Source organism: Gobius niger, assembly GCF_951799975.1.
Source record: "Gobius niger genome assembly, chromosome: 9".
In the NCBI taxonomy this organism is placed as follows: domain Eukaryota; kingdom Metazoa; phylum Chordata; class Actinopteri; order Gobiiformes; family Gobiidae; genus Gobius; species Gobius niger.
The window spans coordinates 13,731,495-13,748,793 of record NC_136860.1 but is presented as its reverse complement, the minus strand read 5'-3'; the positions used below and the strand labels follow the sequence as shown (position 1 = coordinate 13,748,793).

Sequence of the window (17,299 nt, the reverse complement as noted above, 5' to 3'; positions counted from 1 at the left end):
CAGGAAGGGCCTGGTCGGTACTTGGATGGGAGACCCTCTGGGAACACCAGGGTGAGTGAGTGAGTGAGTGAGTGAGTGAGTGAGTGAGTGAGTGAGTGAGTGAGTGAGTGAGTGGTCAGAGGGGCCGATGGCGCAGAGTGGTCGCCTTGCTTCCGTCAGTCTACCCCAGGGCAGCTGTGGCTTCAATAGTAGCTTACCACCATCAAATATGGAGTGAATGAATATACAATGTAAAGCTTCTTTGAGTGTCCAGAAAAGTGCTAAATAAAAACGCATAAAAGAATAAAAGATGCATTATTATTATTATTTGTTTATTTGCGGTCACGTGTTGTTCGCGAGCAGCGTCGCTCATGGGACGTGGGAGTCCCTCAATAACAATCTACGGACGGCGCAAATTCTCCAATCGCCGACAAATGACCAAAAACAAATCGACAGAAGGTGAGTTTTACGTCTTATAAAATGATGTTTCGTGGCCATTGAATGTAACCAACCCCACAAAAAGCAGAAACTTGACTTCATTTGAACTTGCATTTATCTCAAAGGCCACTTTTATACATCAGTGTATGTCAATCTAAAGTTAAATCGCAAAGGTCTATACATACATTACGGCCGACATCTGGATCGTTCATAATTTGTGATGTTTAATAGCTAACACTAAAGGCTATAGGAAAAAATACATTGAGCAGGCTAACAAACCCTAAGAAGTTTCTCGGAGTAGCCCGCTTGCTAACTCTCAACATACTTTGGAATCGAACGCCACGTCTCCATTTTTATTGCTGAGATAATCTGTAACACTTGTGCTCAAACATGGTTTCAAACATAAAAGGTTTATGTCACTTTCAGCGCTCACAATAAACATCAAATGTAAAAGCAGGACAGACAATTAAAAAATTGCACAAGCTGAAAAAGCCACCGGTTTTTTAGCAACTTTATAGTTAATAGTCAAAGTTAATACTGTTCTTCATATATATATACGTATATCTAAAACATGAATACAGTAAAAAACAATAAAAAACAAAACACAAAATTCAACATTCCCGAAATACATTTTGAACAATTTTAAATGTTGTAAACTTTTGATTGTAAATCTTTTCAACTGTATCAATTTCTTTCTACGCTATTCCCTTTTGTTAGCATTTTACCAACTTATTCATTGTTCATTCCTCTACTTTCCTCCACACAGTTGTACAATAAAGAATATACGTATCTATATATCTATGCTGTGCTCTTTTTGTGCTCATTTAAACACTATCTATGTATAGATCTACATAGTGCATTTACAAACCGGCATCAGGAGTCTGTGAGTGTCATTTGCCACACAGATATGGGGTTGTGGAGCGTGCACGGCCTCCCTCCGAACACCAGCAGCATGTCCGGCAGGTGCTGGCTTATATCTACATGTGCGTCGTGTTCCTCCTCCAAACTCCAGCTCCTCCTCAGCGCCTTGTTCTCAAAAGTCAGACAGTCCACTTCCCACTCCTCTCTGCTGTCACCTCTTTTCTCAGGAGTCAACAGTTCCAGTTCGATGGCGTTCTCCGGGTCTAAAAAGCCCAGAGGAGCGGGGAAGCACTTGTTCTTAAAGCGTCTTATTTTGTCTCCGACGGGACTTGGCTGTCTGGAGTCGGGGGTGGATTTGTCCAGGTCGGGGCGGTGGTAGCTGGGGCCTAGTCCGGCGCAGCAGTGGTGGATCTTATGGGGAGGTCTGGAGCCCGGGAGAGCGGAGACTTGACTCCAGGATTGAGAGGTGAAGTTGTATCTCCAAAGGCAGTTCTGAGGGGAGTGCTGGCTCTCGCACCCTCCGAACACAAGCATGGAGTCTTTGTAGGCTACCGCGGTGTGTCCGATGAGCTTAGACGGGCCAGACCTGCGCATGAACACGGGATGAGTGAATTATATGCAAGTCCCAAAGCCTGCTCTAGTCACTAGTCAACCCCTCATTCACTTTAGTGGACAAGTGAACTCTACACACTGAACACTACTTTCTCCTTGCCACAGTTCACAGGGCCTTTCTGTGTGGACTTTGCATGTTCTCCCTGTGTCTGCGTAGGTTTCCTCTGGGTACTCTGGCTTCCCCTACCACTAAAAACATGTGGCTGGAGGATTCAGGATAGGTGAATCCTGGTGAGGCCAGGTAATTCTGACCATGAGCCTGACTCCACATGTGGAGATTGTTGCCCGGGCAATAAATATGGGAACAATAAAGTATAACTTAACCATAACCTTGACTCTGGTGCTTAGATACAAAGAAACGTTTGCAAAATTGCTTTCTGTGACAATAAAACAACCAAATTCAGGTGACCACTCTGTAAATGACATATTAGTCAGGAATGGCTTTTACATTGATGAAGTAAACGATCATATCTTTCCCATTTCTCAAGCTAAAGGTAAACTGCTAGGTAACTGCTGCTTTTGTCTTTTCTCCCTTTAGGTTTATTCATAAACATGACGTACCACATAATTGAAAAAACATGCCTGACGGCTTTGTACAATAGTTTTTATAGTATATATGTCACATAATGACCAGTGTTAATTTCGCCGACTAAAATATTTTGTCTTAATTTTAGTCAAAGTGATATTTTTGACGACAAAATTGGACTAAAACTAAATTAAAAGTTTCTCAGGAGACTAAAATTATGACTAAAATGTCCAGATATTTTAGTCGACTAAAATAAGACTAAATAAAATTTAAAAAGAGAGACTAAAATCATCTAAACTTCTATTGACCGTCTGAAAGAACCTCAGATCATTTACTGCCAAAGGAGCAGCTCTGAGCTTTGTTCATGTGGAGCAGCTCCGTGAAGTTGAGGAACAAGATTAAATATGATTATAATGAATATTATAAATGCATAGTCGACTAAATTGACATGCAATTTTAGTCGACTAAAACTAGACTAAAATTGAAACGTTTTTTTTACTAAATCTCGACAAAAATGTAATTTAATTTTAGTCAAAAGACTAAGACTAAAACTAAAATAAAATATGTTGTCAAAATTAACACTGATAATGACTCACTTGGTTTTGAGTGAGCTCCACGTGCTGCTGCTGGAATTCCACATCCAGAAGTCCCTCTGCTCGCGCAGCCCCTTGAGCCCTCCGTACAGGTACATGCAGCTATGGAAGGCTGCGGACGAGTGGCTGTGCCGGGGCCCTGGTCCTAATGAGGCCTGGTGGGACGAGGCCAGAGGGGACCACACCATGGAGTCTGCGGCAGGCGGGAACAAACACCAGACGAGCAATGTTTACAGTGTTGCTTCAGCACAAACCAGAGGCAATGCAACAAATGAAATAAGCTCAGATCGGACCAACCCAGGCCCGCGGGCATAGAGCCCCCACTGATCCGAGCCCGAGCCTGTAGGCCTGAGCCCGAAACAAACCCGGCATAAAAACTCATTTTAGTTCAGTCAGAACTACGGGACGACTCCTCTATTTTATAATAAGTATAATCACATTTTGTATCCAACAGACTGAGCTTATTCACCTTATTCCGTCCCGCCCACTTTTGCCTCTTTTTCCCACAGCACTTTCGTTGTATTGACACTTCCGGGAGCCTCTTCACCCCCGCCTTAACCGAGCACATTTTCTCCAGTTTAGCTTTACCCAAATCTAAAAGCTATAGGCCAGTGCCTAAGCCCTACAAAATTGATCGTGGCTGTTTTTCCGTGTTTATGTCACATTTTTTAAGCTTGTTTGTCATGTTTACGTTTTTTTGATTTTTTTTTTGTCGTGCTTTTGTTATTTTTGTTGCTTTTTGACTTTTTTTGTCATGTTCTCGTCACGCTTTCCTTTCGTCACTTTTTTACCGTGTTTTTGTTGCTTTTTTTGTTGTATGTTAATCTTGTTTTTTGTCACTGTTTTCACACTTTGTTCAAGAAGCTTTTAGATTTGGGAAACTGGAGAAAATGTGCTCGGTTCAGGTGGGGGTAAAGTGGAGAATGAGGGAAAATGTTCGCTGCTAAAATCTGATATATTTGATCACTTTGAGGTTTCTTTGACATGTAAAGTGCAATATAAATAAAATGTATTATTATTATTATTATGACTGATTTGAGTGAAATGTGTGTAGTAACTGATTTTCTCGTGACTTCTCCAGTCCTATGTAAACTAATAAGAGTGAAGGTTTGGGCACAATTCATGGCAGCACCCACACGAACTTCTGGAATAAGGTGAAAACTTCTATTTTAATATTGATGATGAAAATCGAAATGAAAAAATCTTGAAGCCCGACCCAAACCCAGCTGTCATGCACGATATATCGGTCGACACGGCCCCAATTTCAGGCCGGGCTCCGGCCTAAGATCTAAACTCTATAGTCTAAACAAGGAGTGTATGCGCTTAACCTCTTAACTACCACCTGAACGGATCCCATTTTCTCCAGTTTGGCTTTACCCTAATCAAAAAGCTTCTTGGGAAAAAAGCACCAAAACAGCCACAAAAAATGAGAAGAAAACAAGGATGTAAACGCAACAAAAAGGAGACAAAAACTTAACAAAAAAGTGACACAAACTCAACCAAAAAGTGACAAAAACTCAACCAAAAATGTGACAAAAATTCAACAAAAATGTGACAAAAATTCAACAAAAATGTGACAAAAACTCAACCAAAAAGTGACAAATATTAAACAAAAAAAATGACAAAAATTAAACAAAAATGTGACAAAAACTCAAACAAAAAGTGACAAAAATTCAACAAAAATATGGCAAAAAATCAACAAAAAAGTGACAAAAATTCAACAACAAAAAATTACAAAAATGTGACCCAAAAAAAAAATAAACATAAAAAAGGTCTTAGCTTTCAAATGAGGTGTTACACAGACCTATATAATGGCCAAAGAGGACAGAATGCATTTGGTTCAGGCGGGTGGTAAGAGGTTAAAACAGCTTTATGGCCTTTCCTCACAGGACCAGGATGTAATAACCGCAGATGTACAGTATTTAACAAAGTGGATATGGTAACACCACAGCGACATGCTTCGAGGAAAGGAAATCTTCGGAAGGGCCGCAGTCACTTCACAAAGCAGCAACAAAATATTTTTGGTGCCACAAAGGCAACAAAAATATATGCATTTATCATTTCTGAGGATTTGCATTTACTCCAGTAAACAGAGGAAACTTTTCAGCAAGATCATCATATCCAATACATGAATTTCTGAGACCTCAGTGTCATCAGATACCTGTAATGCACAGGCAATCCACCAGGTGTCAGTATGCATGCACCATAGGGCCTTCATTCTGGACATCCAATATGGCTCAGACTTGTGACTGCTTTTTAAGATTTTATTGTAAGACAGACTTTAAAATTGTTACAGAAATTTCAATAAATTTCATAACTTAAATTAGAATAAAATCGTTGTATGTCCTGTCATGTGAAGGCTTATGCATTTGATAAAGCGGACTTGTTATCGTTTAACTGACATAATCAGGTATATTAGCATAGCATTTGAGATTTTTCTGACTGATTAAGTATTTTTCTGAATCATGTTATGACTATGCAGAATAAGGAGACTGTGAACTAATGCTGCGTTCCAAGCAACTTATAACCGGTACATTTTCCGGCCTTGAACCTCGGCGCTCGAATTGGTTATTTACAATTACAACATGTAAACTCAGAGGGGTCCGAGTTCAGATCCGAGATGAGGACCGCGACGGCTTCATCAAACAAAACCATTAAAGTGAAGTCCCTCTTTGGGTTGCACTTCCCCGTCCCACCCATTTCAACCATGTCCTACTCTTTCAATAAAGTTAAATCCACACAGTTTGATTGTTCGCCTCTATCTATGTCACTTCCTGTCAGTGTCCCACAAGAAAGTGAATCAACAAACGCGGCGAAAATTATCACGCTGGGTAAAATGTTTAGCAAAATCTTAAATGGTGCCTCATGTGTCATGTGTCAATTCAAAGCCTTACAGTTGTAGACATTCAATCTAAATTTCTTGATCTTCAATGCCATGAATACATTTTTTTATATACAAAAAGTCTGGTTCATGGCACATTCAACTCTATGTTTTGATTAAATCTATTATGTCAGTTTTACACATTTATTTTGCCCATTTAGTCAAATATCCACATTTCACTCCATTCCTGTGCTTAATCTAATGTTAAATGTTTACAAATAATACATTCATAGGTTGCTTTTTACGCTTTAAAATTGTGTGTCCTAACTTTACGGACTACAATATATTGTGACCTTATTCTGTGTGTGCATGATTTTGGGACAAAATAAGTAAGTGCTTTATTTGTTAGGTGTTTGTCCTGAGCCGCAAAGGAAACACTTCAATGCTGATCTTCATGTAATCTAAATTTGAATTCCTCATAAATAAGATAAGATAGAACTTTATTGTTCTCACAATCGACAAATCTGCTTGCTACGTCAGCTCTCAAGAACACTCAGGGGAGTGCAAATAGAGGAACAGTAGTGTTGTCCAGTCTGACAGTGGGGGTTCCATGTCCCCCCAAATCACATGACTTGTCCCGCTTTCACTACTATTTATGGTGGTCCCCCGATCAGTGATGTGAACGTTACTTTAGGTCGGAGCCTCCATGTTTTGAATTACACCTGGTGTGAAGAAAGGTAAGCATTTTATTAGCTAAGTGGTGTGGGAAAAATCCCAGTTACCAGATGCCTGAAACGCAGCATGATAAATGGAGCTTTTTTTCTATTTGATACATGTGTTGAATTTACAGTGAGGAACTGAAGTATTTGGTCAGTTCCCCACAGACTTTCTATTGGTGAATCCTACAGCCAGGTGTTTCTGACCATCACCCTGGCTCCACATCTGGAGATGGGTCCTCGGGCACAGTTGCCGCCCACTACTCCCTACGGGTCGCTCAGTGGCGTTGAGGGATGGGTCAAATGCAAATAAAGCACCTTTATTGTTCCGACGGACCCCACTTTGGGCACCCCTGGTTGAAATCAAATGACTCCCTTGCTCCTGTTTGTTGTGGAAGCCGTTGTCAAGCGATAATGGGTTTGAAGTTACTGATCTAACTAAGCCTGTAAAATCCTTTTACGTTTTTTTCGTTTTACGTGCCAATAAAAAGGCATAATGTGTTTTTACCAAGGTTCAAACTCCAGAACTCCTGAGACGATCCTTTGAGGTCGACAAAACCTCCATAGACGAACATGGATGAACCAATCACCACGGCACTGTGTCCCTTCCTGTTGGACGGTGTGTCCTACAGTCAAAGACAAAAACAAGTTGAACATTTCTGATCTAAATACATTCTGTCCCTGGGGCAGATTATAGGGACACACAATGCATCCTGCAGGAACAACCTTTTAACTAGCAGGGTAACTGTGTAATAAAACAAAACTTTGTAATGTGCAGTATTACGTCATAAATTTGGTAGCTATGGAGTTTGCTATGTTATGCAGTAGGAAATACTTCATATGCATTCATCATTATTATTATTATACACTTTAACTAGCTATTGTCAGTGGTGGAAAGAAAAACAGTAAAAAGAACTAAAGAAAATGTTCTGATCAATACTTTCATTTTTACATTTTAGAGCCTTTATCTCTACATTTTGTACGGGATTTTGGGTTGAGGTTCGCCACGTTTATTATTGCATATTGTAATGTCAGTCAACAAAAAAAACAGCATTTCGCCTTTTTCAACTGTTTTCCAAACCAGTGCTTTTAAGTATAAATAATAGTGGATTCACATGCACCCCTTAAACCTTTACTTACCCCCACCTAGAGGCTTCTGCTGATTATTTAGAATAATTATATTGTATTCAAACATCTTTGTCATGTTCTGTGCTTGATCGAGGTGGTTTGACCCACATTAACAGAGCACAGACTTGGTCCTTGGAACTTTATCTGGCTCTTTTTAGTCCTTTCTTTTTATTTAATGACTTTTTATTTTGTCGACGAAAATACCTCGAGATTTTAGTCATAGGTTTAGTCCCATGAACTACTTCTAATTTAGTTTTAGTCTAGAAAGGACTAGACTTTCTTTTTTTTAAAGCTGACACCTGTCACGCATACAGGCGCATTGAGTTGCCTTGTGTACAAAATGTGCGGATCGTTCAGGCAAACTCATTTAATGCACGTTCCATTCCTGTGTAAAGATTTGAGCAGTGGATAAGTGAAGCAGGGAGGACCACCCCCAAAATAAATTGCACTCATTTCGATTTCTACTTCTATCTTCCGTCGCTTATTGAAAATTTGGGTGAAGACAATGCAATAAGATCTGTTTTTCATTTTGTTTACAACACACTGTAATTGCAAAAATACATTTACTCAACAACAACAAAAAGTCAGGTACCCTGGCTTCAATGTTAAAGTTAAGTATTCCCTCGTAACAGCTGGCCCACCCCCGATAGTCCCCATACCCGTAGTTATAGTGTCATCTTGGTTCCCGTTTGTGTGACAGACAGGCATTAAATGTGGATGTTATTTGTGAATGAATAAGGAAAACCGCCGGCGCACCGCAATGATATTGTTATTTCCGGGAAATCTCTGGCTCACTAGCGGCAAAATAAACCTCACCATATAACAAGCATCATCCGGAGTAAGTTTCGTCTTACCCTCTGACGTTAAAACTAAAATGCTGAGGGAGGAAACTAGCTACAAATGTCAACATCAACCACTGCGGGAAAAAAACAAAATCGATGTCTTCACCTGCCGTGTCTCGCTTTAAGTAAACGATTTGGATTCTTCCACCACTGACTGTTAATCATTTATAAGCACCAAATTAGTTACCATAGTCACAGTGCGCACCAGCCCTGTCTGTGGCTTAGTCGGGAATGTTTAAGGTTAGGAGGGTTTGGGCTCCTCATAGGTGCTTGTAAATGATGAGTGATTAGGAATGCTTAGTTAATGTTTTGGAAGAATTGCACAAGTTTTACAAATCCTTAACAGTCAGTTTTTATATTTACACTGGAGGCAATTTGAGTGCCAAAATGATCAAAACAAGTCCCCCAGTCTGGACAAAACCATTGTACATAAGATTTGTGACATCCAATTGGGAGAGAGAGGGGGGGCATTTTGAGCACTTGAGAAGGAAACTGATTTCTTATGCCGGATTAAACATGAAAGAAATAAAACACAGCTTGAGCTTGTTGCATCATAAATAACACCTACTGTACGAGAATAATGTTTAAAGTGGACATATCATACTAAATCAACTTTTTTTAAGCTTGTTCCCTCGTCATAGACAGACCTGGAGTTGTATTTCCCCACATTCCTGCAGCATTGAGTAATTCTTGGGTAAAGTTGTTAAATTTAGTTTCTTACATTTCTTCTTCTGTGGTGTCGGCACTTCGTTTTGTACTTCCTGGATACAACTGCATATTATCAAAACCCATAATCCAACATTGTACCGTTCTGTGCTAAAAATGTGTATCACGCAAGGTGTTAACCACGCCGCAAGTCCTGGTGTTTCTTTTTAAAATTATTCCCACAGCTGCCAGCAGGAGGAGCCCCTCTAAGATGAAGCTCCCAAAATAATGTTTATTCGAGTTTTTATTCAAGCCCACCATGAATGATGTGTCCACTTTAAAGTGTGTATTTTACCTGATGTGACTTTCCACGGCAGTGCACCCACTTCTGTTTTACTGTGAACCAAGCACAAAATATCATGTTAGCAAAACAATAGGCAAATCAATCCGAAAACAAGAGCTGTGTTCCAATTACAGGGTTAGAAAATGTGATGTTTTTGCATTATTATCTGCTGCTAATGTATGTTGCTAGAGGCATTCTTGCACAATTGAACTGTGAGACTCTGCTACCTACCAATAGGAATGAAATTGGGACAGAAAAGAGTTTCTCACAACAGAAAGTTAGCCAAAACTATTGCGATGTTGCTATGCCAGGATGCCAAATGTCAATAGATCAAAGCTTTATTTAACAAACTTGTAGCAAATGAATGCCCTGTTGAGACTTTTTTCTCCTTATTAACAATTTGTCTTTTATGCAAACAAAAAAATAAAAAAACAAATATGTTCGACGGTCTGTACAATCTGTTTACTAAGTGTTTTAATGAGAACTCTTGTCCCAGAAGCAGTAAAGCGAACATGTGAGAACAAGTTGTGTTACGTAGGTGCTAGCAAACAACAAAGCTGTGTGCTCACTTACGAATGTCAAACACCCAGAGGGGACATCGCAGCCTGGAGTACGCTCCGTCCAGCATGCCCCCAAACACGATCACAAAGCCCTAAAGTGGACACGGATTATTCAAAGACATTAGTCAGGACTTTTGAAATACTAGGTAATGAGGTATGTTTTATAACTTCATGTTACTTTAATTAACGGGATAGCAATGCCTTCAGTTTTACCCCAGCAAACGTAAGACAGAGGGAAGTGAAGCAGTTGAAATACAGCGAAAAACAAAGACAAAAGCTGCGACCAAGCAGAGGAGCACCACCTTGTTACATCAGCAGGTGGGTCGGAGTGTGAGAGTTTTTGTGAAAGAGACAATAAAATGAATGTAGCAAAACACAAGGTTAGGTATGAGAACAACATATCAGCTTATAAAGCAAATGATGGGCCTTTAAAGTGATAGTCTGTAAGATTTCAAAATGAGGAGCGAGAGAGAGAGAGAGAGAGAGAGAGAGACGAATTTTCAGAAGCATCAAGTCCCTGATCCTCGTGATTGGTCCTGACAGCAATCCCGAGCTGGCAAAATGAGGAGAGAAACAGACATTTCAAAGTAAACAATCCCTCCCGTTTCCCTTCCAATTGCACCTGACATGCCGGTTCACAGGAAAGCTCGTCTCATTGGTCAAAGTTATGGCACCAGAGATTCTGATTAGATTCTGATGAGATCAGCAAATGGACTTAGAAACGTTATCGTTTAATATTACTTACGTTACATCAAATTGCAGGCCCAGGCGGTCAGTTATACGCAATCTATTCAATTCGTAAAAGCATTTTAAATAACAGACTGTCACTTCAGCACATGTTAGTGATGAGATATGGTTATTTATGTTATCCTTTGCAACACATAAGGTATGAATTCTTCTGTGTTTGTACCTCGTGGGCCACCATAGAATGTTCCTCGAGTGCTTCCGGCGCGGCTTCGCTTGTGCAGTTCAGCTCGCTCCATTCGTTACATACTAGAAATCAAAGACATCAGAATTAAAGTATATTACTATGGGTTTAGTCTGCATTTGCTGCTCTTAATCACATTACGCAGGCCTGTGTTGACAAGTTTAATGGTCAAGAAAAAAATAAAATCATTCAAATAAATTGATCTGACGCTTACCGACGTTGTACCTCCAGAAGTCGCGTTGGCAGGTGGTGTGGCGGCCGCCCAGCACGTACACATACTGCTGTTGGCTGCAGCAGGCCAGTTTAAAGCGCTCACACGGATTCGGGCTGCTCTGAGGGAGCTGAGTCCACAGGCAGGGACCGCTCTGACTCATGGGTCCTGCACCTTCAGACACAACAAGAGCAGACGAATAAAGAAGTGCTACATGACTGTAAGATGGTTTCAAGGACAAAGTCTCATCTCTATTCCCAATACTAAGTGTTGGCGTTCCCCAAGGATCTGTCCTGGGACCCCTTCTGTTCTTAATCTATCACGACTGCCCTGTGATATAAAGCTAAACGATAAATGATACACTTTATTTTTATATTGTGTATTACACCAAGATCAAAAGGCTAACTGTTTATATTTTGTTGACATTAACATTTTAATTTTGGTCGCAGTTTATCGTGAAAAGTTGGGTCCTAAAGAGTCGACAGGCAAACCGTAATTTGGAGGGTTGGGCTTTAGTCGCAATAGTACATATCATAGATCAGATTGTATTCCTCCTTTAGCCAAACTTACTTAATACCTTAAAGCCTACACTTAACCCAAGTCACTGCGCAATGAGGTCAATTGTTAGGTTGGTTGCTAACAGTAGATCAGGCCTCTACAATTATCGGTGACTCAAAACTACCACCCATTTAAATATTTCCACAGTCAGACTCAGGAGCTTCTAAGATAGCGGTTTATCTTCCATCAGCTGACAACACCTGATATCCCCTGCGCCTTCCCACCTGCTGCGTTTAGAACAATGACACTGGAGGCACATGACCGGGTGACTCATGCTGCGAGTGTGACGGGAGTTAAGTTGTTATGGTGTGCGTCAGGTGGGATTTACGGATAGGGCCATGCTATAGAAGGAAGAACAGTCCCATAGGAAAACGAGTGCAGAAGCAGGACGGGGAACAAACGTGCTGACTTTGGCAAAGATTCAGACACAGCTATTGTTGTATTGTATTGTATTGTATAGGCATGAAATTGGATAAACAATGCTTTACAATTGGGGTGTAAACACGGCCAAAATAATTGTTGGTCAGTAGAAAGGACTTTCAGCCATAAGGATAATGTGGCATGTGTGTGAATCTAATTACTATGAAATAATAATCAAGGAAAACATTTGGACATTTTCTTTTTTGGAAATTTCTTTCAAAAACTGCCATAGACTTGTATCGGCACTTGCCCTCCAACTGAATTCTACGCAACCAATGAGAAGATATCATATATTGTGATAATGATCTAGTGCGGAAAACATAAAGAAACTTAATGTCGGCTCGTACTTTTTTCCGAGAAACAAATTTATTTTTTAAATTCTAATTTTTCCCGTATTGTCTCAAATCGCAAAGCGCCTTAAACATGTTGAAATAGTCCACATAGAACAGAATCTTGAATTATTTTAAAACACAAATTGAAAATCTAAACACATGACAAATATAAGTATAAATATAAATATAAAGAAATGGTCTGTTTCTTTTTTTACTGAAGGTGGTCATTTTGTGGGCGAGGCACTGGATAGAATTCCTGAATCAGAACTACCACAAACTGTTGTTCTTTTGGAAAAAATACATTATGAATCTTCAACTATACCTCTATTATGAATTGACTTTTACTTTGATCATCTCATCTTGATGAAAATGGCTGCTGCTTCAAATCTAATTGTTTCTGTTGTTTTGTTTTGCTTACGTTGGAGCTTGGATATCCGTTCATAGTGAGCTTATCAAACTCGTCTGACCTTAAAGCTTATCAACAAATGTTACCTGATCCTCACATTAAATCGTTCATGTGCGCAATTCTAGCTCTATACGGGTTTATAGCAGAAGGATCAGAAAATCACCAGCTCTGTTGCGCAAGCACTTCCATTAGGGCTGTAAACACAGACTAAAATTGAGCAAAAAAGACATGACAATTATGTATTTTGGATGAAAACCTACTTTGTTTTTTAAAGTGAGGGTCTGCAGTGTTTTGTACATCGTAAATTTCATAAATATCTGTCTTTGTCTCGTCCAATCAAAGCAGAATTAGCACAAAGAGCCTCCTAGAAACGTTTACTTTAAGTTTACTCCATCCACGTGTCCTCAAGCGGCGCCACTTTAGCTTTATGTGATAAAAAAAATAGAAAAAAAAATACAATTTCCATGCACCTTTCACAGCCAAGCGATTAATCGATTAATCGTAAAAATAATCGGTCGATTAATCGATTACCAAAATAATCGTTAGTTGCAGCCCTAACTTCCATCCTTTGTTAGTTTATCAGCGTTTTTCCCAGTCAAAGTTATAAGCAAGCCTACACAAGAATGGAATGCTCAGTGGGTCAACAAAGGCGATTTCTAGTGACCTCTGGAGCAATCTTTTAAATTATTAGCAAAAAGACCTCACCTTTAGCTAACAGCCACACAATCTTTTATTAATAGACTATTTCTAACTTACTCCACTATTGAACACCATGTTAAGCATTAAACTTGGTAAAAAGCACTGCTATGGCTGACAACCTGATTAAATAATTGAGCTGAATACTTTATGCTTCCCTATCTTATCTGATTGTCCCTTATAAATTGATTCACTTCTCAATGCTAAACTAATAACCAGGAAATCCTACTAGTATCCAGGAACAGGCCACCGTCTTTCCATACTGAGATATGTTCTTACCTGAGCTTAGACGAGTTGATGCGTACCTGACTGGTCTATACGTGTGCGCTCAGTCACGCAAAAAGACTCAAGAAGTTGCTAGCATTTCCTCTCCTAATGGACTCAAACAAGGGTGAAGTTAGAAGCGACCGAGCTCCTCCACGATTTAAATACGGTTACGTGAGTAGTTACACGACCCAAGTATAGCTACACAAAATTAAACATGTCGATTTTCTAAGCGGGTAAATATGTACTACATTGTGAGGCGTCATAATACCTTAGGAGCACTTCGACTTTACTGCGCGGATGTGGACGTGCTCCTAAAGTGTTATTAGGCTTTACAACATAGTACATCTTTTTATCGGCTTAGAAAATCGACATGTTTAATCTTGTTTGGCTGTACTTGGATGGTGTGACTACTCACGTAACCGTATTTATATAGTGAAAGCGTGGAAGAGCTTGGTCGCTTCTAACTTCACCCTTGTTTGGGTCCATTAGGCGAGGAGCCAAAACATTTACTCAAGTAAGAGTAGAGACTATTTTAAAATAATTTTACTCAAGGAGAAGTCAATAGTAGTGGCCCAAATAAGTAAAAAAGTCATTGGAGAAAATGTTACTTGAGTACTGTGTTCAGTAGTGACATAAATTAGGAGAAATAAAACATGAAATTGTAATATTTTCAAATAAAACACCATAAAAACATATAAAAAGAAATGATGAAGAATGAAAATACGTCTATTTTATGCATCAAAAGGAAGATTTGTCACTTGCACGAGTTACTATTTTTTTTTTCACTCAAGAAATAGCACAGATACTTCATTTTAATATTACTCAAGTAGAAGCAACCAAGTACTACAAGCACAAGTACAATTACTTCAAAATGTTACTTAGACACAGTTTTTACTAAAAGATCTATAACACAACTATAATCAAGATTTTGCTAAAGATCGTACCCTTTCTAAAAGCTTTCTTTAGTTTGGTCATTTTTGTGATGTTTATAGTTTCCCTTCCTTATTGGACATTGACTGGAAGTTACATAGATGAAGGCAAACAATTTGAAACTGTTGCCGTGCCGACCATGTTAAAGGGACTAGATGCCGGAGTTTAAAATGTTAAAATTATGTATTTTCTGCCCCCTACTTGCTCCAGCAACGTCCTAATGTGTAAAATGAGCTCAGACCCATTCCCCACAACTGCCTCTACAATCCTGCACTGTCACTCAAACAGTTGTTACTTCGGGCCCAAAGTACCATCATGCACGAGCGTAATATAGAGACTGCAGTTATGCGTAAGACCTGAAGTGGCAGTAGCGAGTATAAAAATGACAACTTCAATCTAGTCCCTTTAAGTTAATGGGAAATGAGTGAGTCAAACTGCTGTGGAACTTTTTCTTCTTTGTTCATTAAAAAATGCTTCTTTACTGAAATAAAACTATAATTATGCTATTGATGAACTTGAAACTCATATTATCCTTCAAAAGTATTAAAACCTGTCAAATGCACTTAAAGGAACAGGCCACTGTTTTTCCATACTGAGATATGCTCTTAACCAAGTGAAGACAAGTTGATGCGTACCTGTCTGGTATTTGTGTGTGCCCTCAGTCACGCAAAACGACCAAAGATGTTGTTTGCATTTGGCCTCTCCCAGCATATTCTAATAGCTCCAAACGGGGGTGAAGTTGGAAGCTACCACGCTCTTCCAGGGGCACACACAACGACCAGACAGGTACGTATCAACTCGTCTAAACTCAGGTAAGAACAAATCACAGTATGGAAGAACTGTGTGCCCTCAGTCACGCAAAACAACCAAAGACGTTGTTAGCATTTGGCCTCTCCCAGTGTATTCTTACGGCTCCAAACGGGGTGAATGAAGTTAGAAGCGACCAAGCTCTTCCACGGGCGCGCACAAAGACCAGACAGGTACGTATCAACTCGTCTAAGCTCAGCTAAGAACATATCTCAGTACGGAAAAACGGGGGCCTGTTCCTTTAAGTATACTCGAGTAGCCTATGTAACTGAGTACTACCCAACTCTGGCTATAAACAATATAAATGTAGAGAAATGAGCCGGAGCAACACTCTCACTGTGATGTCATATCACTAAGGCTCATTCATACTTCCACATTTATTTATTTTTTCACTTTTTATACTGTTTTTTTTGTGTGTGTAAGCTTTTGTAAGTTAGTCTATGGAAAATGTATGCCACAAACATGGCGGATCTCCATGGTAACAGTTGATTTTCCCGAACTCAGCAGTTTGCGTTGTTCACAATAAACTAATGGAGATTCACAAGTGTAAAAAAATACTGGTGTTAATTTCGCACGTATATATATATAATATATATAATACATAGGGGGAAAAAACGTTATAACTGTTGAATGGTCAAGTCCTGCAAAGGCGTTCATAAGTCTCATTAATAAGACTGTGGGAAAGACGGATGGAGATTGAGGAGTGGTTTTGATGATACGTTTACCACAGACGCGCTAATGAAATCAGTGAAGACACTATAAAGCTCTGTTTACGCTAAAACACAATCATATCATATCATTAAATTCCTTTACGGGAGCACCGTGACGATTGTTCCAAACACAGTCAAAGTACATACATTGGAGAAGCTAACGGTATGGCTTGGCGAAAAAGAGGAAGCGAGAAGAAGAAGTTAGCGGATAAACTTTTTTCTTCTTCTACGGCGTTAGCATCGCGGCGCGCACGATTTGCTCCTTCGTCGCGTAAATGGAGAACTTTTCAGTACTTTTATTTGTTAGAAAGTTAACTTACGAGCAGCTGGCGTGCTCCTCCTCGTCTTGGCTTGTTGTTTTGTCAAAAAAAAGAAAAAAAAAAAAAAACAACGCCTCGTAAGACGCGTTCAAGGACCTGCTGAGGCGAGGGTTAGCTTCGTGGGCGGGAGAGGATAGTGAGGAGACAGATAAACAGATAAAGACGGATGGGAATGATTTTTGTCAAGCTAAAATAGGCAAATGCTAAGTTGACATTTGTTTTTTTTTTTGGTTCTTGTAATGAAGACTACAAATATAATACTTACATAGCCTACTTTCTTAGCCTACTTTACACTGTACGCCTTACAATGGTTAGTGTGTTTTAGAATTTGGATATTTGCTTATTTATTTGTCTACATTTATCCTGTAGCTAGCCAGGCTGTTTAAAATCATGTAAATGAAGCTCAACGTCACTTAAACCCTCTCTGACATACTTTTTTAGAAAGAGTCAGTCGATACGGAGGGTAAACGTATAATCTGTATCATTCTATGCAATATAATTACCAATAAACAGAGGCGAAGTACAAAGTACAGCGTTTTGAAAAAAATGTACTTCCGAAAGTCGTTTTTTCATACAGTACTTTTTACTTCCACTTGAGTGAAGTGTACTCTTACTTGAATAAAAAGAAATGTTACTTTTTCCACTGTGAG

The 17,299-nt window shown here is 39.4% G+C and overlaps 1 protein-coding gene across 2 annotated transcripts; it reads right to left on the bottom strand.

Moving 5' to 3' along the window:
• Nucleotides 1–1,203: 1,203 nt before the first annotated feature.
• Nucleotides 1,204–16,769, bottom strand: klhdc3l (kelch domain containing 3-like). Of its 2 annotated transcripts, none has more exons than XM_079562952.1 (8): nucleotides 16,650–16,769; nucleotides 11,207–11,377; nucleotides 10,975–11,057; nucleotides 10,078–10,156; nucleotides 9,517–9,557; nucleotides 7,055–7,172; nucleotides 3,013–3,202; nucleotides 1,204–1,864 (listed from the first exon to the last, which is right to left on the bottom strand). In XM_079562952.1, the coding sequence occupies exons 2-8, from the start codon at nucleotides 11,364–11,366 to the stop codon at nucleotides 1,291–1,293; spliced, it is 1,245 nt and encodes a 414-aa protein (XP_079419078.1). In that variant the 5' UTR covers nucleotides 11,367–11,377; nucleotides 16,650–16,769; the 3' UTR covers nucleotides 1,204–1,290. The 2 variants fall into 2 exon arrangements, with proteins under 2 accessions (XP_079419078.1, XP_079419079.1); XM_079562953.1 differs by lacking the exon at nucleotides 16,650–16,769 and adding an exon at nucleotides 16,544–16,565.
• Between the last annotated feature and the right edge of the window lie 530 nt (nucleotides 16,770–17,299).